Source organism: Clarias gariepinus, chromosome 23, assembly GCF_024256425.1.
Source record: "Clarias gariepinus isolate MV-2021 ecotype Netherlands chromosome 23, CGAR_prim_01v2, whole genome shotgun sequence".
Classification (NCBI taxonomy): Eukaryota; Metazoa; Chordata; class Actinopteri; order Siluriformes; family Clariidae; genus Clarias; species Clarias gariepinus.
In genome coordinates this window covers 16312066-16339640 of record NC_071122.1, presented here as the reverse complement: position 1 = coordinate 16339640, position 27575 = coordinate 16312066, and the positions used below count along the sequence as shown (strand labels likewise).

The 27575-nt window shown below is 36.6% G+C and overlaps 3 protein-coding genes across 3 annotated transcripts; 1 reads left to right on the top strand and 2 right to left on the bottom strand.

Moving 5' to 3' along the window:
- Positions 1–476: 476 nt before the first annotated feature.
- myg1 (myg1 exonuclease) lies at positions 477–6627 on the bottom strand. Its single transcript, XM_053483700.1, has 7 exons — positions 6411–6627; positions 6173–6285; positions 5342–5501; positions 4985–5134; positions 2956–3078; positions 2691–2872; positions 477–743 (listed from the first exon to the last, which is right to left on the bottom strand). The coding sequence occupies exons 1-7, from the start codon at positions 6582–6584 to the stop codon at positions 551–553; spliced, it is 1095 nt and encodes a 364-aa protein (XP_053339675.1). The 5' UTR covers positions 6585–6627; the 3' UTR covers positions 477–550.
- A 2341-nt stretch (positions 6628–8968) lies between these two features.
- timm17a (translocase of inner mitochondrial membrane 17 homolog A (yeast)) lies at positions 8969–14771 on the top strand. Its single transcript, XM_053484696.1, has 6 exons — positions 8969–9089; positions 11583–11682; positions 11828–11891; positions 12524–12652; positions 12741–12851; positions 14079–14771. Exons 1-6 carry the CDS (start codon positions 9064–9066, stop codon positions 14147–14149), a joined length of 501 nt encoding a protein of 166 aa, XP_053340671.1. The 5' UTR covers positions 8969–9063; the 3' UTR covers positions 14150–14771.
- A 4239-nt stretch (positions 14772–19010) lies between these two features.
- lmod1b (leiomodin 1b (smooth muscle)) lies at positions 19011–25647 on the bottom strand. Its single transcript, XM_053484619.1, has 3 exons — positions 25216–25647; positions 21556–23292; positions 19011–21395 (listed from the first exon to the last, which is right to left on the bottom strand). The coding sequence occupies exons 1-3, from the start codon at positions 25483–25485 to the stop codon at positions 21369–21371; spliced, it is 2034 nt and encodes a 677-aa protein (XP_053340594.1). The 5' UTR covers positions 25486–25647; the 3' UTR covers positions 19011–21368.
- Positions 25648–27575: the final 1928 nt, after the last annotated feature.

Sequence of the window (27575 nt, the reverse complement as noted above, 5' to 3'; positions counted from 1 at the left end):
AGTAAATTTTTGTATATAATACATTTGATTTAATTTTGATCATACCCTGCACAGCGAGGAAGCTAATCAGGGCAGAATCATAGCACTTCTTGTCCTAAACACACATTTTATTGTGGTCTACCACAACAAAAGGTTTTATATTAAATGCCAAGTTTTACTGGGAGCCAATGTGGTGTGGTTAAATTAAGTTAAATATGATTATATAGGCATATTTTCTCATTCTAGTAAGGCTTTAGAGTTAACTGGAGCTTGTTTATGCACCTGCTGGCTCATTTAGAAAGACATTCAGCCTACAATGACCGAAAAAAAAAAAAAAATCATTGTTACCACGTGTGAATGGTTTGAAATTAAATTAAATATTAATTACACTACATTCCGATTAACACAGTTCAAGTTTAAATTTCCAGTCAAGTTTTGTATGGTAATCCAGAACACAGTCAAGAAGCAATGTCACAAAAACCAGTCTCGATTCCAAGTACAGATTTTATTTGTACGAACTTATAAAAAAAAAAAAAAAAAAGTTAAACAACAGCAACAATGCATCGGTGCCTTAGGAAACACTTGCATTGTTCCCTGGTTTGTAAGAAGCTTGCAATGTTCTTCTAGCCATCTCAAGAGCTCCTTCCTTGGTTTTGTTTCCTCCAATAAAGCCACTGGCATGAACAAAGATGCAATCAGTGATTCCACTTAATTCAGACAAGGCACTGTCCCTAACCCCTCGCCATTCCTCCAGTAGCGATAGCCTGCAAAATGAGTGGATAAACAAACATCTGTTAAATTACAGGGAAAATGACAGAATCCCTTTATTATAGCGACAATTCAACATTAAAACGTCTTACACATACATTATACAGTACATTTGTTCAAGTTATATTTGTTCAAAATATTTAAATACCTGACTAACACACCCACAAATGAGCCTTCTGCAAACTTTTTAATCACAGGATAGTCTTAATATGTCATGCATGCTTTAGGCGTAAGAATTCCCTTCTCTGAAAATAAAGGGTCCAAACATTTTCCTATTGCACAAACTGAAGTCCATAAAAAGACACAGGTTGTCAAGTCTGATGTGGTAGCACTGGAGTGAATTGTGCACAATCCTGACCTCAAGCCCACTAAACACTTTTGGGATGAACTGAACAGGGAACACTGACTGCATGCCAGGCCTTGTTATGCAGCATCAGTCATTAACCTCTTTTATGGCTGAATGAGCACAAATTCCCACAACCATGTCCCAAAATCTAGCAAAAAACTTTCCCAGGAAGGTTATTATAACAGGGCATGTAAAGGGCCATTATCAAATGTTCAGTGAGCACAGGAGTGTATTAGTCGGGTATCCACACATTTTTCAAAATGTAGTTTAACCATCAATACATGCCAGGGGTGTTTAGGTCAAACTGGGACTTGATGGTACAGAATAACACAGGGATAAGAGTAAAAACTATTACTACTTTATTACTCTACATAACCCCCTGCTAACCTAATGCACTTATCCCAGCATTTTACTTGTGCTTGGATACCATGAAGGTAGAAAGTACGTGTATCGCCCTGCCAAACCAGAATGCCTTTGATGATCAAACCAGGCCATTTTTCTCTTTTTTGAAGGAAAGTGCCATTAAAAAAATCCTCAGTTCACCTGTCCTTTTTGCTTTGCAGGCAATAGTATGTGCTTAATTTCTGATGCATACACACTGTTGTGTTTAAAACAACAACTCTTTATGTTTGGAATACTGTGTGCCTGTTATGTTTGCAGTACATTGAATACAATATGTTGAAGATGTAAACATTGTTTTACAAACATGAATATTATATCTATTAGGTCTGCACTACCTCACCTTCTCACTGACTATTTTGCACTAATCCAGTAATATCATTACACACACAGTACCTTTATCAATTTTTTTTTATTATTATACAACAATGTTGTATAATAATACTGAAACTAATTATGTAGTCAACAAAAATATTTTTAATTACTCAGAATATGTTTTCTATATATTTGATTCTTCACATGGTTTTCCAATATTCTTAAAGGAGTTCCCAGAGGTGGCGAAGACTTGTTGCCTTTTTCTCCCCTTCATTCTCTGGTCCGAAATATCCTAAACCATCTAAAATGGATTTAGATCAGGTGATTGTGGAGACCAGGTGAACTGATGCAGCACTCCATCACTCTCCTTTTTGGACAGAGAGCTCTAGTCAGGCATTTTGTTAATGCGGACTGCCAGGACGCTTTACATTCCAGGGTACTCTCGTGTGTGTTTACCTTTGCGCTTCTATAACTCCTTCTAAATCACACATACAGTATATTTATTCTCCTGATTCAGTGAAGAATTTCACTGCAATGACAAAAATCCTCCCAACAGAAAAAGAGGAGGTGATAAAATTTTAAGTCTGGTTCCTCTTCTTCATGTAGTCTCAATTAGATACAGTATGTGTGACCATCACTTCTGGTGAACAGTTATCAGTTGGTTAGCGCTTACTGAAATGCCCCCCCCCCCCCCCCCCCTTTATTATTTTTAGAGGGGATCAAATTTCACGAAACAACCATATTTCGACAATGTAAAACTGTTACTAGGTGACTGCCCTGAATATATTTACATGATTAATCATACATCTTGAAAGCCATAAAACAATTAGCAATATCTACAAATTCACCAATAATACAGAAATAACAGTGAATTAAGCTTTACCTGTTGTGGAACGTATTAAGTCCTGCTGGCACACACTGGACCCTCCACTGTCCATTTTGGTCTGGATAGAGGACAAACTTGATTGCTACATCCAATTTAAGTTCTTTTTCCAGTGAGAAGAGATGTTCCTTCCACGGACATCCACCTTCAGCCAATAGCACTATTTCACCACTAATGTCCACCTAAGTATGAACAATTGTCATAAGCATTACGCGCAGAAATACAATTCATGACATGTTCACTGAACATCAAACATTTCGGTTACCTCATGCCTTGTCTGAATAGCAGACTCCACTACCACTCGTGCTGGGAGCCATGCTTTTTGATAGTAGTGCAACCGGTCCAAGAATTCTGCTCCGACCAGGGAAATGGCTTTCTTAAAACCCTCCTACATAGCAAAAATAATAAATAAATAAAAATAATAATAATAATAATTATATATATATATATATATATATATATATATATATATATATATATTTTTTTTTTTTTTAGAAACACAAATACATATATTAAAAGAAGTGTTAAGAAAGGACCTGAAATGTAGGTACAGGGATTGCAAATTTTATTAATCAGTGTAATTAAAACTATTAATTTAAAATTCCCAATTTATTATGTAGAATTTTACATAGATTTAATTAAAAATTATACTTTGTTAAAAATTTTAAAACCACTATTTAAATTGAGAGAAATACAACTACAGTACTACTACTAGAAATAGTACTGTACTAAATTGTTTGGCTTGTTTCAGTATCAAAGTAAAAATGACTAGCCAAATCAAAAAGGTACTTTTTGAAATACAGTAAAATACAGAAACCCTGTATATTCATTGGAGATGTTGAAACACATAACAGATCCAAGGTTGGGATTAATCTACAACTACAAAACTACAACTACAAAACCAGAGGATTTCAGCATTAGATGTCTAAGCAAATAAAGGAGTGGATGTATACCTAGAAATTGGTGAACATTGGCCTGAATATAACAATAAATAAAAAATTACTAAGAAGGTACCAAACAAAAATAAACCAACCAACTTAAATACCTTATTTGGGTTGTAATCTGCATGACTTAATAAAATCTGGAAAACATGATCCATGCTATATCTATCTATACATCAATCTATTTATAGTCTAATTAAACTAAAGTATAAGCAGTGATCCTTAATCCTTTACTGCATATGCCCGCCTGGTATGAGCGCACATGACAGTACAGCAGAGCTGCGTTCAATAAAAGGCACTCAAAAACATGACATTTCATTAAACTCTTTAACTGCTGTAGCCAGCACTCATTATTGATTGCAGCCCTTCTGGGCTATTGTGCACTCCCCTTCTTCCTTAATGAACATTTCTTTCTTAAATGTAACATTTACGTAACAGTGATAGGTATTAAATCCCACCTTTTAATATCGGCAGCTTTTGAAACTCGTCCAGCACCATGATAACTAACGTGTGTGACACGGTGGAAATACTTGTGTGCATTCCCATTCTAAATGACTTCCAATGCAGTGTGCCGACTTTGCACGAATGTGTATACAGTAGGCAGTTTCTGGCTTAATCCTGTTGAAGTTTACTGGAAATAACAACCTGACAAAGTTCGCTTTGTAGACAAATCATGCTGTGATCGGGAGAGATATTTACCTGGCAGATCCTATTTGATTGTTCACTGTTAAGACATACATGTACCTGGTGTTTTGTTAAACCACGTGTACACTGTTAATGAAGAATGCACAGCCTTTATTTTAGGTTAACTCTGTACAAATCATTTTAGGTTAACAACCCAATATTGTTACCCTAACATACAGTAGAAAGATCTGGAAGCATAAAATAGACCTAAATAAAAGGAGAGTCAAACTTTACCCAGAAACGGCCTAGTGGGTGCAGACTTTCGTTCCAACCATGCAGAAGCCACGTCTGTTTAATCAGGAGTGGCTTCTGCTTGGTTGGAATGAAACCCTGCAGCCACATGACCCTTTCTTTCAAATAAACATTAAATCTTGTAATGACCACCAAAAGTTTTGCATGGTCTTGCCTTATTTTTCTACCCGTTAACATGAGTTCAGGTAACCAATTTTGTTATAAAATGTATAGCATGTTACAGTTATAGCATTTGGCTCTTGTCCAGAGCAGCTTCCATTAATAAATATATCCTCACACTGGTTCACTAGGTTGCTAACTAGAAGATGCTTAAACAACATGGTAACAGAACATTCCAAAATATGCTGCTGACATTTTAATCAACTCGACGATACACTAAAACAAAGCAGAAACGGATTTTCCATTTCATTTGCTAACCTCAGTGTCCTGGCTCTCGCTGTTCCACCATGGGTTAAGATGACTGACACGAGTACTGAGAGTGGTGGTAATGGTATAACGTGCCTCTCCATCATACTGGGAAATCCCATTATCCACAGCATCCACCTCCTCAACAAAGTTCTCATACATCTAGATGGGGGGGGGACATAAATTTAAAAAAAACTTGATAATAAAGCATAATTAATGTGTTTAGCAAAAACATCTGCAACTTTTAAAGCCTGCTAAAGTAACTTCCACATTGAAGCCAAACCTAAGAGATCCAAATCTTGTGTATGAAAAAAGTATGTAATGTAACCTAATACTTTATTTTAGACAATTTTTTTTTCTGTAACTAACCTTATCGTAAAGGACCTCCAATTGCTTGTTGTCTTGTGCCAAGTGTGTAAGATGAGAAAGAACTTGACGACCAAAGTGAAGATAAACCAATCCGGCTGAGCTGAGTCTAGTTACCCATGGCTTCTCTGGGCATAGGCTGTTGAAGGTCTCCTCAAAGGACCTGGGGACAAGAAGAAGGGAAATCAAAACTAAAAATTCCCGCCTCTGTGTGCAAGGAGTTTGGATGTTCTCCCCATGCTTGGTGGGTTTCCTCGGGGTACTCCGGTTTCCTCCCACATTCCAAAGATATGCAGTTATTGGCATTTCCAAATTGAGTGTGTGTGTATGTGTGTGCCCCGCGATGCCCTAAGTCTTCTGGGATAGGCTCCAGGCCCCCCTGCAACACTGAATACAGGATAAAGGGGTATAGACAATGAGTGAGTATCGAGGTTTCCCAGTCAATAATTTTACCACAATGTTCATTTTATGAAGGCTTATTTAAGGGGTAATTTACTGACATCTAGTGGACAAATTTGGTGTTGCAAGCCGCACAATTTATATGGACATACAGCTGCAAGCCATGCTGCATTCAACACTGACAGTCGTCAATAACACTAGAGTTTATGAGATAGATTGAGGTCATAAATATGAACCATTTTCCTTCTTCATATATTAAATAAGAATGTTGTTAACATTAAAAGTTCATTGTAAAAATGCAAAAATCTCCAATACAATGATTCACAACTTCATGTGCACGAGCCTTTCCATAAACCAGCTGACGCATCGGACGAGTCAGTCACGTGATTCCGGCAAATTTGAGGCATTGCATTGCATGCTAGCTATCTGAAATACCTTTGATGATGGTCGTATCGGTGCTGTTTATGATCATAGACACCACCAACGTCGACCACAACATCACACTTTTCCAGCTGTACGGGATCACGAGTCCGAATGATTTCAGCATCCTTGCAAATAAAATACATAAACACAATGGCATACATTTTAATGCACGTTGGTAAGACTTGAACACATTAAACAGCGATTCTTTTCATTTTTATTATCTAGCTTTAAGCAACCGGTAAGTGGAAACCTTGTACTCCGGGAGCTGGCGTAAGAGATAGCACGCCAAAACTTCATCACAGTGGAAAGTTCCGTTGTGGGTGCCAATTTTAACAGAAGACATTTTTAAATACTGTATATGTCGTCTCTGAAGTTTCAAGCTGCGATAGAAAATCTGGTGTCTAATTAGAAATCTGTAAAACATGTGCAATGCAGCGTTACGACAGCACTGCGACTGCGTAGCTTCTTCTTCTACTTGGTGGATATTTTTGGCGGTTGGTGAACAACGAAATGGTGCGTTAGCGCCACCTACTGGTAAGGCGTGTGGATCAGGTTTTTGTTCCCTACACTATTCTTATATTATTTTAATTATAATGGTCAATCTAAAAAAAGGAAGCAAGTACCGATATATCTCATGCACTGAGTTTTTCCTTAAAATATCTATTAGATTATAGTTTTGTTTAATGTTTTTCTTTAATTTTTTTGAGCTCTCTTCTGTTTCTTGGTACAGTGAGACATGACACTAATGTGTCTGTGTTATGAATAGCTGCATTTAACTGTACTGTGTTTCCCTAGTTTGAGCAGTGTGCTGTTTAGTCTGCTATGCCCAAACCTATGTCTCATCTCATCCTGGTTCTTTTCATCATTTGTATAAATTAAAGGTTTTTCTTGTACATTGGTCAGAACTATTACTCTTTCAATTATATCTTTAGGTTACATACATCGGAGGACCATGAACCAGTCTAAGAAAATTTTCTGTCTGTATGTCTCTTCAGCCAGAGTTTGTCACAGCATCACGCAAAACTGCCTGGACAGAATTTAATTTAAGGGTTTGGACGTAGGCTACTTGATATTTGTCTGAAGTCAAATCTGCGCCATAAATGAAATCAAAATTTTGAATCTTGTGAAAGTTATGAGCAGTTATGTGCCAGATCATAAACTGCAAGTTTTAACATCATTCTGCGCATGCGTCAAACTGTGGCTGGACAGAATTTGATAAAATATTTAGATATCTGCCTAAACTGCCTAAGTTTAACCTGCACTATAAATTAAATTAAAATGGTGAGTAAAAGTAATGTTACAGTATGAACAGTTATGTGCCGGATTTAGTAATCCACTTTAAAATAGACTACTAATGATCTACTTGCTCAATGTTAACAAACACCTAAACTAATAAATATTAATTTGAAAATTTAAACGTAATATTTTAACTGGGATTACTGAATATTAAGTTCAAATTTTATTTGTCACACACACAGTCATACACAGTACGATATGCAGTGAAATGCTTATACGACAGCCAGTGACCTTAAAAAATAAAAACTTATACGTAAGAAATAAATATGAATAAAAAGAAATACGAAAGAAAATAAATTTAACTAGTAAAATAAACTGTACAAATAAGGGCATAACTGGTTATGCCCTATTTTCCATATGCCATATTGCGATGAATTGGCGCCTGTCCAGGGTGTACTCCGCCTTGTATCCTGGGATAGGCTCCAGGCCCCTGCGAACCTGAATACAGAATAAAGTGGTATAGAAGATGAGTGAGTGAGTGAGAGCTTTCCTTTTGCCACTATTTTAATTATGAATTATGATTTCTCACTAATGGCTCATATAGCTTTGTTTTATTATTTCTTGTTACTTTTTATAAATATAATGCAAATATATAATCATAAATATTTAATAGTAATTTCAAACTTAATTGAATGAAAAATTGAATAGAAATTTTAAACTTTATTTATTGTAAATTACCTCTTGTGGCCCACCAGCAGTACCATCAAAGCCCACATGAGAGCTGGAGCCCACGCTTAGGCAAACACTGCTCTAAATTAAGACAGACTTCTATTACTACTTGAAAGCAGGGGAAAGGTATAGGTGCACAACATATAGTCACATTTATAGAACAGGTTGAAATTTCCAGAGTGTAGCAGCATGCTGATAGGTACAATCTGAGAAACAACATTAACCTTGGTATAAAATGGCAGAAGGAAAGTCCTGAAGTGAGATGCAGATATAAGAGAAAAACCTAATTCTGGTTTATGTGACAGTTAAAGATTTTTTAAAAACTAGAAGTAACAGATGTAAAAACAAACAGTGAGACGGTTTTAAAATTGGTTATTTTGGGGACAAAGTAAACCGAAGAGTAGGAGAAAAGCATGTCTTGGTCAACATACTGTATATACAGTACAAGGTAGCATCCGGACTATATGTCGCAAGTTTTTTCACTACATGGTTTTCTTGAAAATAATATTGTTATGCCAAAGAAGTAAAAGTTCACATTCACACTAAACTGTACGAGCAAATACTTTTGGCAATATAGTGTGTGTGTGTGTGTGTGTATACAGTGTATATATATACTGTGTGTGTGTGTGTGTGTGTGTGTGTGCAGAAAAATAAGACATATAGATGCTTGACAAACTGAGTGTTATTAAATTTTTTTTAGAATTATTAATTATTTTACACTACAGTAGTCATTAAAGCGGATTATAATATAACTGGGATTTTAAGTAACCTTAGACAAAACCTTTATTTATTTTTTAGCAAAATCTCATTCGCTTATAGACCGGAAGTAGTATGGCGCACGCGTGACGTATCACAGCGCCGGCCCGAAGCTAGCAGCGCGGAATCTACGTATTGATTGCTGTGGCTGCATTGCGTCATTGAGAAAGGAAAAGAACAAAATGGAGGAATACGCAAGGGAGCCGTGGTAAGACTCACCAGTTTTAATAACTTCTTACTTCCATACATTTTTTATTTTACCTTAACAAAGCTCATATGCACACACATACATGATATATTAATTCAAGCTGAATTTGGGTTGTACCGGAGACTCTCGTGTACGCGGCTGCTCCATGCTCCGTACGTGATGTTAGCTAACTTTGCATGCTATATTGTCATGGTGTGACCTTCCTTTAGCATTGTTAGTCATACTTACCTTTCTCATGCTTAATGTTGGGGCTTCCTTATGTAAAAATACTTTGATCATAGACGACAGGTGTAGGATGTAACGTTATTTATTGAAAGTTTGTTCATTGTCATATCTGTTTAGCTAACTTGAATGGAAGTTCAGGTTAAATATTTAATCAAGCCGGTCACGTGTGTCAAACTCACCCTCCTGTTCTTGACGTGCGCAGGACAGAGATAAAGTTGCCCTACATTCGCCTGTTTATAGCTGATCTGCCCTTCAGAAGGATAAATAGATAAATGAATTAATAAATCCATGTTATAATAGCAAACCTGTGTTATGAGATGACACCAGCACATCACTATGATGTCACTCAGGAAGTTATTAGCCACTTTTTGGCCTAAGTATTAGGCGTCGTCACGGCTGAAGCGTTTGAGAAATGAAAAATCTCTTTGCATTTTTGCGTCTTCAATGTCTTGATTACATTTGCCCATTTTTGTGGCAATTGTTTAAATTCCCTTTTACATTAAAATCCATCGGGTGTGTTTCGCAAACAACCCAAAATAACTGACTTCTGTTAAAGAGCCCAGGACATGCTGTGCGAAAGTTGTTCACCTCGATGAGATCTACATGTGCACCGGGTTTTGCATGCATACATTCAAGTGTGTATGAGCTATTCAGCAAAACTTTGTGTAGCGGCCCCGGGCCACGCAACCCTCAGGCATCCTAATGGCAGCAGATTCCAAACTGTCTGCCAATTTTCATGTGTTTTTGAACATGTTCAGACCCCCAAAAAGCCCAAAAGGATGGGCCTTAGGAAAACATAGTGCTTGGCCCCTAATAACTATTAATTAAACCTAAACATGTTAGAATGCAATTAAGGATGAAGTTGAAATGTTGAGAGAACTGAGATTAAGGGCGTTTTCATTACTGTATTAGAACCCTGGAAAAGGTTATGTCTGCTGGAAAAGGTGGTCTCGAAAAAGATACAGCGTACTCGGGGACAAATTAAATCAGAGATGGAAGCCAGTTGTTTCTAAGAACGCAAGTTGATCGTTGTTTAGACCCAACGTTGTCATCGGTCTTCTCCAAATTCTCAGTGTGCGTGTAGCATGCGCCAGTCTCGTCCTAACTACACAGCCATAGCTGATGAGTAGGAAGGCAAGCAAGAGCATTTTCCCTGAAATATCAATAACATGCATAGCGCTAAAGTTAACTTTTTTGTCATCCCAAGTACAGGTCGTCCCATGTCAACTCCTACTCCTTGTGTTTATTTAAACTACATTTAACTCTTAATTAAAGTGCAGCTGTGACTCGAATCGGCCATGCCCCTTAGTATGTATCATTTCATGGCTTAATATGATTTTAACTGATGAGCTACATATAGTATAAATTCACCCCTGTACAGTTGTCATGAATGGAAAATCTAGTTTCGGAAACCAAAAGTGCAAACCTTTTTTCTGTTGTAAAGTTGGGCATTTTAACAAGGGGTCTATGGATTGAATCACTTCAGCTCCGAGTGCACATTCGAGGAACTGCATGCTTTTGCACTTCTGTGTTGACTTCATGTTTGACCAATGTTCAAAATGTGACGTCATCAGCACTGTCTGACACCTCAGAAATTTCCATGTGTGTGCAACATGCAACAAAAAATTATATTTCTTTGTTTAGCTGGCTTTTACAGTCATGAATGATTAAACAAATCCTACAATACGTTTCTACAATAGGATCATTATCGTTGTACTTGTACAGTACTTATTGACTGCATATACTACAATTAATAATACACAGGAAGGAAAAGCTGATGGAGCCTATAAAGTTGCAGATAAACAACAACAGGTTGTCTCCACTCATATTGCAGTATATTACAGGGAATGAAGTGATAATCTTTGGCCTTGTGGTGGCACTGGGTCTCCACAATATATTTCCACACGTATGCATGTACATTATCCAAATTTAACATCAGACTGGAATTATTTTCACACATCTCTGACATTCAATTGCTGGGCCCAGATGATGTACTGTTATGGTGGTTAACTGGAGCAAAACTCCCATTCAGAACTGCAAGGTTGCATGCTGCTCCCAGGGGCCTCTTGCGGCCCAGCTGCAGTCCATGTTGCTCAATAAGGTAACGCGACCCTGTTTGCTCAGAGATTGTAAATGTTACATTGCACTTTGGAATGCAGGCATCTGAGACATGTCTGGCCAATCATACTGCCTGTGGTCTGCCAGTTAGGATGTTGGAGATCCATTGACACAGAGACATGTTTACATTTGATCTTCTCCTTCTTCCAGCCCCTGGCGGATAGTGGATGACTGTGGGGGTGCTTTCACCATGGGAGCCATAGGTGGAGGAATCTTTCAGGCTGTCAAAGGCTTTAGAAACTCACCGTCTGTATGTTTGGCCTTTAGTATACTTTTTAATCCTTTTTGACTCATCTTAACTATTGTATATCTGTTAAATGAGTCATGAAAGTTTTTTCATGAAATGTGTTTTTTATTTATATATATATTTTTTATTATTATTATTTTTTAAATAGGGTATGAATCACAGGCTGAGAGGAAGCTTGACGGCCATCAAGACCAGGGCTCCACAATTAGGAGGTAACAATACACTGTAAAGGAAGCACAGCATTTTTCAGTTGTCTGTCCAGTCTTCTGTTCAGTCAGTTGTTGTTGTTTTTTATCAAACAGCACATGTAGGTAATAAATGCAAACTTAGTACCATGTATGTGCAAGTTTTGTAATTCTTTGCCGTCACATAATGAAAGGTAATCTTAAGTCAAGCTTTGTCAATGATAATAAAATATCACTTGCTTCAATAATCTGCTGAGGATTTTTAAGCCAGTACAAAAGCTGTTCTAACCTGCAGCATTTCAGACCAATTCTGTTTTCAGTTCCACCTGTATTGTAAGTCCAAGCCTAGTGTTTATGATGCCAGGAATTGCACAGATGCATTAATGTGCTGGGAAGAATCGAAAAAGTAATAAAAAGCACTAAATGCATTATCCAGATCCTAATTAATCAACATATGTCAAACCCAATTTTTAGTTCATTAATTGATTATTTTCTTAATACTTCAGTTAATAACATTTTGCATGTAAAAGTGACCATTTAATTTACTAATGCAAAAAATTCTCTGTACTAGGTAAAGAAATGCAGCCAAGTAAAATGTGAGCTGTATAAAAGGTTTATTATTTTGAAATGCAAACATAGCAAAAATCTGACTGTTACAGGAAGCTTCGCTGTATGGGGTGGACTTTTCTCAATGATTGACTGCGGCTTAGTAAAAGTGCGCGGAAAAGAGGACCCGTGGAATTCAATAACTAGTGGTGCCATGACGGGTGCTATTCTTGCTGCAAGAAGTAAGTATATAGTTGACCTATTTACTATCTTTTTTTTTTTTTTTCTTTTTTAATAAAGTCGGTGCTGATTAAATTTCTTTATCTTTAGACGGGCCTGTAGCTATGGTTGGTTCTGCAGCTATGGGCGGCATACTGTTAGCTTTAATAGAAGGTGCTGGAATCCTACTCACAAGGTTTGCTTCATCACAACTCCCAACTGGTGAGTACATATATTTATGTATCTCAGAAAATCGGAATATTGTGAATATTCAATTAAAAAAGTGAAACTTGCGTACTCGGATTCATTAAATGTAAAGTAAAAAAGCATCTAAAAAGATGTAAAAAGCATCATTTCAATTTAATGTTTGATGATTATGGCTTACAGCTCATGAAAAAAAAAAAAAAAACGATACGTATCTTAAGATATTTTACTAAGATCAATCAAGTAATGATTTACAATACAGAAATGTGCTGAAAATGTGCAGAAACTTCTGAAAAATATGTTCACTTATGCACTCTGTACTTGGTCAGTGCTCCTTTAACACAGACTCCTACACCAAGCATGGCACGGAACTGATCGGGCAGTTATTGAATACCAGGTTGCTTTGGATGTTTATCATTTTCCTCTTGACAGTAATCCATAGATTCTCTATGGGTTTTAGGTCAGGTGATGATATGGCACCCTAAATTATCACAGACTGTGGAAACTTCAAACTGGACTATGCCTCTCCCATTCTTCCTCTAGGCTCTGGGACCTGGATTTCCAAAAGAATTGCAAAATGTACTTTCATTTGGTCTGTGTCTAAAGGACTTTGAACTTGGAAGATGCTTCTGACCTTGTCTTTGGTTCAGGAATGGCTTGATACCAGGAAATCAACAGAAAACTTTAGAACAATTTCTTAAGGCGTCTGTACATGGAGCCTCTAGTCCATAAGTCCAGCCTCATGCTACTTCCTCTCCCAGGTTCTTGAATTGGCTTTGCTTGACTTGAGACTGTGATCATCATTTTTGCTTATGCACCTTTTCCTACCAAATCTTTCCCTCCCAGCATACTTTCCATGAGCACGCTTGGATACAGCACTCTGTGAACAGCTAGCCCTTTCAGCAGTGACTTCTGTGGCTTACCGTCCTTGTGGAACGTGTAGATTGCCATCTTCTGGACAACTGTCAGTAGTCCTTCCCATAATTGCGGTTGTGTGTACTGAGCTAGACTGAGAGAGACACAGTATTTATACAGTATGCATAATAATTTACTTAAACTCAAGATCAAATATTCTGATATTTTCAGACAACGGATTTTTTTTTTTTTTTTTTTTTAGGAGCTATAAGCCATAATAATTCAAATTAAAGCCAGAAATGAAGTATTTTACTTTGTGTTATGCATCTATAATAAGACCTTTACTTTTTGAAATAAATTACAAAAAATATATTTTTTTTTCTTTCTCAGGTCCACAATTTGCAGAAGAAGCACCCTCAATGTCTGCCCCATCCTTTGGTGACTATAGACAGTACCAGTGAACAGCCACTAGCCATTTTAATATTACATGAACTCATAAGGAATTAAAAATACATTGGGCACGGATGGAACTTATTCACCTAAGAAGAATCCGCCAATGAAGTCCACCTGTAAAAATAATTGTTGGCAAACAAAAAAAAAAAAAAAAAGAAATGCCTTCTCCACTGGGTCTCCTGTAGTACAGACTTTCACATTTTCAGGCAGTGTTTTTTTTTTTCTTTCTATTTAAATCCATGCTCTTTTTCCTTACACATAAGCAGATACCTCTTTGTGTTTACTGATAGTGGTTTTTGTTTTTCATCATTCTTCTAGTAACAAATAAAGACGAGTATCTGGAGATATAGGCGTTCAAGAAAACTTAAGTTTATTAAAGTTTACTGTTTGTCTTGATGTGTGAAAATAAGCGTCTTTGCCTGTTCGTAGATGTTGAATGTACTGTATGCACTTGTAAAATATTTTGTGGACTAGCCCTCCTGGAGAACATTACCCTCTGAACATATCTATTAAAATCCATTTTTTTAAAGATATTTCTTGTGTTAAGAACTCAAATTGACACAGCGTAGAATGTAGGTCAGAGTAAAACTGATAGTTTATCGAATTAAACCATTGTTGCTGTGGTTGTTACCTTTTGTGTCTTTTTTTTATTTATTTATTTTTTTTTTTTTTTAAATATGGAGGCACACTAGGAAATAACCACTGAATATTTATGCCAACTCTGAAAAGCAAGAATAACTGCTGTCAAAAATCATTTGGCATATTCTATAAAAATTGCAGATATTTGAGTATGCCATTAAGAAATCAAAATTTTTAAAAGTAGCATCTTGTTTTTTTTTATATAAAATAAAGTAACTACAGTATAAGCAAGAGTTTTACTTTTTTTATGTTATTGTGCATTTAGAATAATTTTATTTTAGAATTTGCACATTTATTTCCAGTTGCAAATTAAACATTTGTCTGGTCAGGTAAGTTAGATTAATAATAACCCTTCACTTTCTCTATTAAGAAGTTGAAAATCAATTGAAATGTCTCAACCGAAATACTAAACGTTGTGAATAAGAAAGGGCATGTCCTTTATGTGGATGAGATTTTGTGCATTTGAATCATGTTGCAATCTTGGAAATTGGATTCATAATGACCAAGCCTTACCTGTGAGTGCATAATGTGTTGTGTCTGTGCATGTGTAGCGTTGGGTTGATGCACTCTTATCAAAAAATTTATGATGCTAAAAGAAAACAGAGGTTTTAGTAGTACAGTTTTAAACACTTACCGGTAACAGCATTGACAGTGGAAATTGAGATTACGTGAATTACAACACATGCATATCAACTTTTATACAAAACAATATTCTTAAATCAGTAGAAAAAACGATGACCCACAAAGCACCAGTGTTTACTTTGTAGAGTACTTGGATGTAACGAGTAATCTAATGTGTTAGGTCCGCCATTTAAGTACTCACAGTAGTCACAGTTATTTAGTGACTTTTTCAAGAATGTAATCCGTTATTCCGACAATTTATGTAATTCGTGAGCCAGACAGCAGTCAGTGTGTGCGTAAAAGTCATCCTACAAGCCCCGCCCCGTGCTAACCTGCCAAAACTCTGTGAATCATGATAAACCATACTTATGGCGACCGCCCGAAACCGTGTAGGTGAGAAAGGGGTATTAATAGTTAACAGATTATGGGCCAAACTTCGCTAAGTGATGATGTTAGAATAATTATAAAAGCCTTGACTAAAACAACCTGCATGAGGAATCACAAAAGAGTTTTAATTTTCTGCAATGGAAAAGTACTCTAACTAGTTAGTTTTATCAGAACGTAACTCTGTAATGTAACTGATTACTTTTTAATGACTAATTTTGTAATGTACTTAGTTACTTTTAAAAGTAACATCCACCAACACTGCAAAGCACCTAGCATCAATCAGTATAAAAGCTTAAATGATTTTATAACCCTTATTGTTTCTAGTTCAAAGAAATTATAAAACCAAGTAATGAATTCACTAAATCATAATTTAGGAAATTTTGTTTGTTTTTTTATATATAAGTATAGATGGTTCATTTCATAGAGGCAGTCTCTATTAATACATTACAGGTCTTTTTAATGACATTTGGCTATGTTGAAATTTGTTCATTTGGTTATGTTTTTCTACTGCCATTATAACAAAGTTTGGGTCAAATATTGTTCAAACCCTACTTTTTTGTAGGTTGCAATTGTACATCAAGCTAATTAACGGATTCAGTTTGGCAGATAGCGCTTTCTTCTGAATGTCTTGTGTTCCATTTTGAAAAGCTTCCCGTGTTCCATAAGAAGCATGTGGCTCAATTTCAATGTGGAGACCTTACAGGTGGTTAGATAATTTAAGACAAAATTAGGAGTAAAACTAGTACTTATAACACTTCTGACATTTTGGGGGAATTTGATTTTGTAATAGCTTTGTTATAGTAGTGAAATCTGGGATTTGTTTTTTTATGGTGGTGGCCAGGACAAACCCTTCACATGGCCACAATATACTGTAGTTCTGCTAATACATTTCCCTTTTAAATGTATCTCAACCAGATATTATGATCTAGTCAATTTTTTTTTAAAAAGCCTTTTAAATATAGCAACAGAATATTTAATATGTAACTAGAGTTGCCAGGTATTCACATAAATCCATCCTTTGTCCTAACCATGAATGAAGCATGTGGTAAATCTATCTATGTTTATTCGCTACACTGCGATGGATGTGTTTTTAGGTTTAATGGTATTGCATATTTAGTTTTTCTGTACATTAAATGTTGCCTTAAGTGACAAGGATGTTCATACAGCTATTTTCCTACTAGCTACTAGCTGATTACAAATATGCTCATATTTTTTATTTAATAACACCTTTTTTTCCATCATTGGCTGTTATAAATTGTGTATTCCAAAAAAATGAATTTTATAGTCAAACTGAGACTTTATATTGTGCAGAATAACAGAACACAGTTATAAAAGGAAAAAATATCCTTATTTCTGTTGCATTAATGCACTTAACCCAGTGTTTCACTATTTCTTGCAGTGCACCAGAGCCATGATCAGACTGCCTGCTTCATGTCTGAAATGCCTGATGTAATCAGGAAGCAGTCTACAGTATCTGTGGCTGGTGCATATGTTGTGGACATGTCTAAAACGATAAACTTTTTAGAGATTTGTTTTCGATACCTTATCAAAAATAGGCAAAATACAGCTGGAACCATCTCCATTCTTTGCACATTTTGGCAGGGCCTCAAGGGTTGTCCACCTGAATGATTTCCAGTAGGGCTGTGCAAAAATATCGATACATCTAACTATCGCGATAATTTCTTTTACGATAGTGTATCGATAGTCAAACCTCAAGTATCGATACTACACTTAAGTTTCTAATAGTTTGGAGGCAAGAGAGTTTTTGGTCTAACAGTTTGGTGACAATGAATACCTCATATTAGAGCATTTTTTTCCAGTTTTATGTTTACTTGATGAACTAAAATTTTTTTGCTTAAATTTATTTTAGTTTTATAAATTGTTTATTTAATTTATATGTAACTTTAGTGGCATATACATTTTAGTTGAATGTTTAAGTGTTAAGTGTTTTATAACGATATGGACTTCAATCACACTGTGCCGTTCTAATGAATTGGAATTTTAATTCGTCTGCCTACTTTATCAAGTTGTCAATATAATGTGACACACGTACTAATACAAACTATTGCAATATATCACAATATGTATTGTATCGCAATATATCGTGATTTATCGTATCATGACCCATGTATCGTGATACGTATCGTATCGTGAGGCCCTTGCCAATACACAGCTCTAATTTCCAGGCCAATATGGGAATCTATCAACATTTTCTATCACAACCACCCGCGAAGGTAAAAACCTTTAATATTGACCTTTTCCCTTAAGGCAATAGCGAGAGGTTTGATTGCAACAGCAAATTCTGGGTTTTTTGGAGTCACCTGATGACTGGATACACTCTTTGCATCATCCCCAAAAGCCTTCTGAATCATCTGAATAGTTTCTGCAAAGGAATGTTCAAGCTGAATTCACAAGCTGATTCATTGCTCTACTCAATTGAGTAGATAATTCATTGCTCTAAGTCTTATTCATTTTGACACAGTACTCATGCTCATTCAATGGTGGCTAGCACCCCACTGACAGTAAAGAAGTCATTGTTCACACATGCCCAGGTGTGGCTTCCCAGGTGTGAAGAATTCAGTAAAAGAAAAGTGCTCATTTTTTAAAGTCAAAAATCAAATCAATATTATAAAAACCAGCATAAATTCTTACAGTTGTGTGTATGATTAACCAATTATACCAAGCAAGAATGTCATATGTAGGTTGAAATAGTCATTAATTGTAACTCTCTCACACAAACACACAGTTCTTTGCAAAACTTTAAAGTAGTTGTGTAGAAACACTGTGAAGTAAGAATGCTTTCCAAAACAGGAGTGTTGACATTTTAAGCATGTATGAAAAGTTTTAAAAGCCAGACTATTGCATGTGAGGCAATAAAATGCCTGACTACATGGATTTCTACAGTGAATCATTATGTTGTACTCCTGCCAAAGACTTCACCAATCAGGATGACATCAATCAGGTGAAACACACTTAAATTATAGAAGACTGTTATTCTGTCAAGCTCTGAAAAGCTCTGTTTTATTGTAACACACAATCACTGACGTTTTTTTTGCAACAGCATTGTTTTAAACTTTAGTTCAGCACGTAGTTAATTAATGAATTACTTTCTATGATCATGCTTTAAACAAACAAATATCTCAAAATGCTAAAGTTGAAACAGACAAACCTTTAAAGTTAAATTATGTCAAGCAATTCCTTACTGATAAACAATGATCCACATACAGTAAGTAACATCTATTTAACAGTCACATTGGCAGGAACTCCTCAGGAAAGAAAATTAAAGTCACCTTTAAAAGACATTGAACTTTAATCTGTCTCTCTCTCTCTCTCTCTCACTGTGGACAGACACTGTTGGCTGTTTTCCCCTTATTAGAAAGGAGAAAGGAATGAGATACAGCCTCTGAGAATGACCAAATATAGGCATTTCATGGGTGCAGTCTGCACCCACTGAATATAACAACTGAGTATAAACTGCCCTGCTGCTCTTCAACTCCAAACACAAATTTAAAGAAATGCTTCACTGCTGTATAAATAGCCTTTAAACAAGATATGCATTTGACAACACATCTGAAGGATTGAATATTAGAGCAGTATATATTTAAATGTTCTATCTTAAACAGAAGGGACACTTTATTTAAACTTTATGTCGTTTTCTAACATGCATGGTGTGATAATGTTTTGTTCATATTTCCAGTATAAATTACTATATACAAAAGTAAAAAAAAAAAAAAAAAAAAATCTTTCAAGATTTAAGCAGTAGTGACAGAATAGGTTAATTAAGATAATTAATTAATACAGAATAGTTTTGATTGGAGAGGGTTTTTAAATATTAAATAAATATCTAAATATAAATATTATCTACCCTCTAATAGCATGTTCAGTGTGATGTCATCCTTGTTTAGTTTTAGTGTCTTTTTTAAACTCAAAATGTAAACAAACCTTGATGTTGCCTTATGATTTCACCCAGGTCTTTAAACGTTGCCCTTGTTTATACTTTCCTTACCCTGTATGTGAACATTATTAGTATATGTAATTTTTTATGTTATGCTCCACACTTCCCCATAATGTGCTTCCTTGTGGTTCTCTGCTTTCTGTTGTGTCCACTTGTCCTTTTTTTCTATGTGCTTAATTTCAGTGTCTTGTCCTTTATTTATATTGCAATATGATAATGACAGACCTTTCATGCTTGGTTGCTTGCATTTACACTGTGGAATTTGTAAGTTTTTGGTGTATGACCAAACTTTCTACTGTATTCTGTATTAAATATCATTGTTTCCTAGTGTTCGTGTTTTGCTAGGGAAGAAGAAAAGCATTTGCCACTCATTTATTTACTTTATTGGTGTAAATAGGACAGCTATTTTTCCTTCAGTCATTCAGGAATGTTGGTTTACTTTGGCCATGGCTAACTCTATGCACTTCACCATGACTGTGATCTCCAAATCTGTGCTTTTTTTTTTTTTTTTAATTTAGCCATTTTTTTCCATCATACTTTTTTTGTTATTGCTTTAACCTTAAACTGAGATGTAACATAAGTAAAATATTTTATGGCTATTTTAACCCAACACATTTTTTGGCTACTAGGTAATAACATCACATTAATGCAATATGTCAATTAAAAGAAGATGCAAGTAAACATGCTTTTATAAGTTTGCTGTAATGTAAGCATAGTATAATAGGCTTAATTAAAGAATAATCATGACTGAAATCTTCCAGAGCTTCAACATTTCTTAAAATAGCACAAAAACATTGATGTGCCAACATTTAAACAAAAATAACAAAATACAATTTCACCTGCCCAGCTGATATCATAAGCATGAGAAACATCAAGCAAAGGACAAAATGAATTTTGAAGAGGATCAGCACTTGAAATAATTCCAGTGCGGAATAGATTGAAATCATTTATTAATAAATGGAATGGCAAATATGTTTTTTTTTTTTTTCAAGTGACATAAAATAATTTTGGGGTTTGGTAGTGGGGGATATAGTGTATTACAAAAGGTATCCTGAGAAATGTGTTATTACTTAAACATGAATTAGGCATAACCAGTATAATACAATATTGAACTGATGTGGACTGCTGTGCAATACCATAAAGCTCAAAAACAATTTATAAAACAAAATCTGAAAAAAGAACCAAAATAAACCCATAAATATACCATACTCTTTACGTTAGCTACAACTATGCAATTTTTTTATTGTAAGCGTTTTCGTTTGTTTTTTATTATAACATTTTGAAGCCACCAACCGATTTTAATTTTATCAATCAAATTTTCCTGCATCCGTAGTTTCTTTTTTTTTTGCACAGACATCCATCGATTTACCATATGAGGATTTCACATAGTGCAAATATCAGTATAGGCTGTAAATCTTTAACAGCACCATGTCTGTACCAGGTTTCCATTCCTTTCCATAGCTCATGACAGAATCCTGGGCTGAAGTTGTATCCTACAGAATTACACCATATTATCATGAACATCCTTGACAATCTTATAGGCCATAGCAGACTCCGTGTAGAAGAAGCAAAGGCCTGATCTTCATTGGGTGAGATGTACTTTCTGTTTAACTTTCTCCGTCTGATTATTGCAGTAGTTTGGGTACTGCAACCTATATGAAAAGGAAAAAACATGCACGGTTTAGTGCTTTATCTTAAATCGATTTCCATTTTTATATGCTACAAAACTATTAATGAAGAACATCACCACTATTGAATGCATGCAAATATTTAATGTTTCGTAGTGTAAAATGCTTAAAAATGATATCTTACCTTTTTTAACTGTTTCATATTGGCACCTCTTATAGATGCTAAAAGTTGATCCCTTGAATTGAGACTTCCACCTCTGCCTCCCGTCCTGTCCTCAAGCTTTCTTTGTGATATAGGGCTTAGAGAGTTCTTCAGCAATTCACCATCTATAATTGGAGGTGGTGGTGGTGGAGGCGGTGGTGCTCCCCCGGATCCTTTAAGGGCCTTTGGCGTCAACTTAGGGGATGGTATGGGAGATGGAATGGGCGATGGCTTTGGAGAGTTTCTTGGAGAACCTTTGCTGAAGCCAGGTTGTGGGACCTTCAGAGAATCCTTCTTGACATCCTGTCCCTGTGCTGTGGCCTGTTTCTGCTCCTGCAACCTTTTCTGCCTCTGCCGGTCCATGTTACGACTGAGGATGTTGGTCATGGTCATGCGTGGGCCAGCCAACTCAAAGTGGTAGCCCAGTTTGAGAAGAGTTGTGTTTTCTTTCAAAATTTTTGTCATCTCCATTTCTGTCTTGCCGCCACAAATATGCCGCTGATTATGGAAGCGAAGCTCAGTTAGGGAGGCGTTGTGCTGGAGGGCTTGGACCAGTGCCATGATGCCCTTGCTGGTGAGAAGATTAGAATCCATGTTGATGCTGGTGATCATTTTGTTGCTGCGTAAGACGCCTGCAATGGCAAAAGCAACATGGTCATCTGCACGGCAGTTAGCAAGGGCAAATGTCTTGACGTGTGTGTTATTCTTTAGTGCTTCAGCAAACTGAATGAGGGTTTTGACTTTGATGACTTCTGAATTGTTGACATTGACCTCAGTCATACTGGGGTCGTTGCTCCGTAGTCTCTCTAGAGCTTCAGCAAACATGCTAGCAGACTCGTCTTCCTCTTGTTCTTCCTTAGTTATGGTTTTTGAGTTATTTTCTGCCACACAACGTCCAACTTTTTCTTCTTTGTTGGGTTCAGGTTTTTTATTTTGGATCTCAGTTTGCACATTTGGCGTCTTTTTGCAAGTGTCAGCAGAACTCATTTTTAATATTTCTTTCACTTGATTACTATCCTCCACTTTCTTCTCTTTCTCATCCTTTTTAACGTTGCTATTTTTCCCATCATCCTTTGGAATCATTTCTTTTTCCTTACCATTGCTGACTAACTTTACAGACTCTACTTGTTCTTCAGTCTTCTCTTTATTAGTAGATCTACTGATGCCCTCTTTTTTGCCATCTACAACAGAATTTTGGTTTTCCTCTAATTTGGAAACAAGGCCTTTTGTCTTCGTGTCCTGCTTTTTCCTGATTTCTGCTCTTATTTCTTGTTCCATTTTTTCTTCCTTCTCCTGCTTCCCTTGTAACTTGGAAATCATCTCCCTGGTTTTTCTGTCTCCTGATTCTCTCTTGCGGCTTTCATCTCTCCTCTCTTTCTCTTTACAATCCTGCTTTTTCTCTTGAAGCTTGGATATCAACTCCTTCGTCTTGCTGTTGCAATCTTTCAGCTTGGATTCATCATTATGCTCTTTGGTCTCGACATTAGATTTCTTTTCACTTTCCTCATTCTTCTTGAATCGCCATGCCCTACCATCTTTAGAATCATCTGCGGTTCGTGTGTCCCTGTCCTCCATATTTCTCTCTTGTCTCTCTGGAGCACTGGATATGGAAGTCGGACATCCTTCTTCCTTGCTGTCATTACTGGGAGCATTTGACTCCTGACTCAGACCCATTTTTCTGAGATATTCTTGTTTCCGACTTTCCCTTCTGGGCTCACCCTATTCAGAAAACATAGCCAGGCAGTCTTATGGGTTCATGCATGAACAGTTAGTTAATATCCAGTAGGGCCAAGATCTATAGCCATATGACCCAAAACAAGAGAGCTGGCACAATAACATTTTATAATTACAGTATATCTGTATAATTAATAAATTATGTAATACTGTAAATTATATAATTATATAGTTTTTCTATATCGTCACTTATATGGATGTACATTTCATTGAACCCCAAAGGAATCCTGTACAACTTTATAACATTGTGCAGGACAGTTTTCAATGGTGCAACCATTACTCTGTATGATATTCTTCTGTGGGTTGCATGGAAATCATTAAGAATAAGGATTGCTGCATAGCTATTCTGCACATGCAAAAAGGCCTGATAATCACCCATATAGACTATTACTCTAAAGTGTTTGAAGTTTTCCTTAATTTCCAACATTTTTGTTAAAGTAAGCATCTTTTCTGTGATATGGAAATTTAGTTACTATATAAATATTACTTCTATTATTTAAAGGAAATGAGTTACATATAAAGGCAGCACGGCGCTTTAGTGGTTAGCACTGTGCCCTAGCACCTCCAGGGTCTGGGTTTGATTCCCACCTCAGGTCTGTGTGCATGGAGTTTGCATGTTCTCCAGGTACTCCAGTTTCCTCCCACAGTACAAAATCATGCATGTTAGGCTAATTGGCATTTCCAAATTGCCTGTAGTGTGTGTATTTGTGTGTGCCCTGTGATCAATGGGCACCCTGTCCAGGGTGTACCCCGCCTCATGCCCTAGGTCTCCTGGGATAGGCTCCAGGCCCCCCGTGACCCTGTATACAGGATAAAGCAGTATAGATGATGAGTGAGTGAGTGGGTGAGTGAGTGAGTTACATATGCACTTCTGCAGTTGCAATTTTGTTTTTAGTAAGTAAAAATTGTCTTGTATGGCCATCATTTCTGTCTCAGTTTTGCCACCTGATGAGAAAATTTTCAGTCCTTCTGAATAAAGATACATATGCTTTCTCACAAGCATACAAATAGAAGAATTGTTGTTGTTATTGTTTATATTTATACACCACTTATGACTTATTTTCTGCTTCTCTTTCGACAGTAGATGTCCTGACTCTGACTGTACATAGTTATTCTTTGCTAAGTAATTATTGCACCCAACTGTATTGCAATATCTTATTGTATTTGTTCTATGTGTATTAACTGAAATTAATTGTTTAGCCACTTTTTTCAGTTTACACACCCTTAACAGAAATAACTGAAAGTATTAAAAATGACCTTGACTTTTTTGTTCTTTTCAAACATTTATAGATATAACAAGCATATTACAGTTGTGCATTGTGAGGGCTCGGTGCAATGGGCTAGGTACAAGCCTCTAGGTTGTTGTATGGATCATTAAGTTAGTCTTTAGTTGCCATATGAGTTGCATTGAGCATCAAATGCATGCCTCTAGATTGCACAAACATTTTATAGTGAGGCCATTAATCTAGTAAGCAGCAGACTATGGCTCGATGTGTAAGCTACCATCTGTTTGCTGTGCAAGCCTGCAGTCCTGGCAGATGTAACCTTAAAAGGCAGTTTGTGAAGTAGCAATGAACCAAAACATCCCTAAGCCTAACTTCACAGCCAGCACATGCAATGAATGCTGCGTATTTAAAATAAAAAAATAAATACATCCTATCAAAAGGGGGAAATAATCATATGGCACAAATAATTTAATTTTTAAATATTGTTGACATTAAACCATCAAATACAGACAGAAAGGCAGACAGACATGCAGACAGACAGACATGCAGACATGCAGACAGACAGACAGACAGACATGCAGACAGACAGACAGACAGACAGACAGATAGATAGATAGACAGATAGACAGATAGATAGTGGAGTGGAGTGAGGATGAGATAAACGAATAAAGTGTTTTCATACCTCGGTGGAAAGATTCCTTTGCAGACCAGTCTTTAATTCGCTGTGATTTGTCACAGTGGAATCTCTTTTAGTAGGGATGCTTTTTTTTAAATCACTGTGATGATCTACTATGACAATCTCACTAGGGTCCGGGTCAGGAACTGTCGACACTTCTTTCTGTAGCTCTTCCATCTCTTCGGGCGACAGATTTGACAGCAAGTTGTCCAGATCAGGATCCTCGCTGACCTGGCGCCCTGTTCGAGTGAGTCCCCTCACTTTTCTCCTCGACATGATCAGGAATTTTAAAAGACACAGGAAAGACGAGGTTATTCGGTACGCTTCTGTATAGCCGTAGTCGTTAGTTCCTCCTTGTATATTTCCATAAATCAGATCAAACTTTCAGGAAAAAGCCACAGAGCTGAGTGTCGCAGCGTTAATGTGCGCTCCCATCACTGTGGTGTGCTGCCTAGAAATTCCACGAAACCCATTTCAAACCCCTGCCCATATTTAGTCACCAGTACAAACTCCTTTAAAGGCAACAGGGAGTTTTGTGGTTTGCTTAAACTCCAAGGCATCCTAGATATAAATATGAAACTTCCTATTTGTTAGCAGTGTCACAGCATTTGTAATTATGAAGCAATAAGTACAAGAATTATTGCCACACTTTATAAAACAGAGCACTAATTCACACACAAGCAGTCAGTGATATCTTAGCACATTGTACATGGGCACATTGTAGCCTAGAATTGTGTTTTAACACTAGGTTACACATAAAACCCTATTTTTCACTACTTCCGCTATGAATAGACCCTACAGAAAAAGTGTTTTTACTTGTAGAGGCAGCTTGGAGACTTCTCCATCCCAAGTAATTTAAGTAACTTTTATTTACTCTTTAAGTCTTTGCATGAGAACTGCCCTCTTCAACTCAGATTGTAAGCCTCTGGAGACACTGCTTTGCAAAAACAATTTGTCTTCCTCGAGCCATTTCTGTGTTGTATGTGTAGCTTGGATCATCTAGAGTTAGATGGTTTTTAAAAGATGGAGTTCTTATTAGTCTTAACTAACTGGTACCATTTGGCTTAAAGTGTAAGAAGTACCAGTATTCCCAATACAGCATGTAAACAGTATAAATTATATATTGTTTTAATTATATAGGTGCTGGACAATGAAATCATCATCTCCATAAAGCTGGTCAGCAGGAAGATCAAGTGCTCTAAAACGTCCAACTTCCTGGTAGGCATGGATCCACAAACCACCACTGACTGTGCAAACTTTACATGGGACCTCAAGCAACTTGGATTCTGTGCCTCTCCACTCTTCCTCCAGGACTCTGGAACCTTTATTTCCAATTGAAATGCAAAGTTTACTTAGGCCCACTGAGCAACAGTTCAGTCCATTTTGTCCTTAGCCCAGATAAGAACTCTCTGACATTGTCTTTGGTTCAAGAGTGGCTTGACACAAAGAATGCAACAGTTGTAGCCCATGTCCTGGATGTCTATGCTTGGTGGCTCTTGGAGCACTGACTCCACCTGCAGTCCCACACCCAAATTTCTTGAATGGGCTTAGTTTCACAATCCTCTCAATGCTGTGGTTACCCCTGCTGCTTGTGCATCTATTTCTACCACATTTTTTCCCCTTCCATTCATGTGCTTCCCCATAATTTCCCATAATGCTGCACTTTTATCAGCTTCCATTAGGGGTTGCCAGAGCAAATCAGGTTTTATGCTCTTCCTGACACAACCCTTCCATTTTTATCCAGGCTTGGGACTGGCAAGAAGGTTGCCCTGCAACCAGTGTCTGGATGTGAGCCTTTCAGACGGCTTTCATGTTCATTCTAACATTTTTGAAAAAAACATGCCTTACATGCCTTGCTGCTGCTTCATGATCAGTTGGAAATTGGACCAGAAGCACATATAAACAACGCAGATCATTGCCTTGTTTTTTTTGTTGTAATAGTACCTCTACATTATAAATATAACTAATTATAAATGTAAATAGTGGTTAGTAGGAAGTCAGCAACATTTTTTAAACAATTTTTCTCTTGATTTTTTAAGTCAGCTCAGGGGTCTGTTCTTCGTATGTCGCTAACTCAGTTACCTGGATTTGATTGTTGTGGATTTGTCCTGATCTTGGATTGTTTCGTTCTTCGATGCGCATCTCGCATTTGTCGTCATAGCAACATGTCTGCTCGGTAGCCGGTTTTTTTCATGTAAACAGGATGTAGCCTGCGCTCCTGGCGGTTATGATTGGTTGAAATGGCGAGGTCACATCTGATTGGTTAAAGAGTACGACTGTATATACTATATATATATATATATATATATATCCCCTCCCCCACGCCATGGGTTGCCTCCACCACATAATCGCTATCAGATATTAGA

What these genes read in the sequence shown, in the direction of transcription:
- myg1 (XM_053483700.1), bottom strand. Translation starts at nt 6,584, where the DNA reads ATGTTTTACAGATTTCTAATTAGACACCAGATTTTCTATCGCAGCTTG. An exon ending in CGATACGACCATCATCAAAG is followed by an intron (nt 5,502 to 6,172) that starts GTATTTCAGATA and finishes TCTTGTCCCCAG; the next exon opens with GTCCTTTGAGGAGACCTTCA. An exon ending in GCGAGAGCCAGGACACTGAG is followed by an intron (nt 3,079 to 4,984) that starts GTTAGCAAATGA and finishes TTTGCTATGTAG; the next exon opens with GAGGGTTTTAAGAAAGCCAT.
- timm17a (XM_053484696.1), top strand. Translation starts at nt 9,064, where the DNA reads ATGGAGGAATACGCAAGGGAGCCGTG. An exon ending in GAATACGCAAGGGAGCCGTG is followed by an intron (nt 9,090 to 11,582) that starts GTAAGACTCACC and finishes TCCTTCTTCCAG; the next exon opens with CCCCTGGCGGATAGTGGATG. An exon ending in CAGGGCTCCACAATTAGGAG is followed by an intron (nt 11,892 to 12,523) that starts GTAACAATACAC and finishes TGACTGTTACAG; the next exon opens with GAAGCTTCGCTGTATGGGGT.
- lmod1b (XM_053484619.1), bottom strand. Translation starts at nt 25,485, where the DNA reads ATGTCGAGGAGAAAAGTGAGGGGACTCACTCGAACAGGGCGCCAGGTC. An exon ending in AAAGGAATCTTTCCACCGAG is followed by an intron (nt 23,293 to 25,215) that starts GTATGAAAACAC and finishes TTTTCTGAATAG; the next exon opens with GGTGAGCCCAGAAGGGAAAG. An exon ending in ATATGAAACAGTTAAAAAAG is followed by an intron (nt 21,396 to 21,555) that starts GTAAGATATCAT and finishes CTTTTCATATAG; the next exon opens with GTTGCAGTACCCAAACTACT.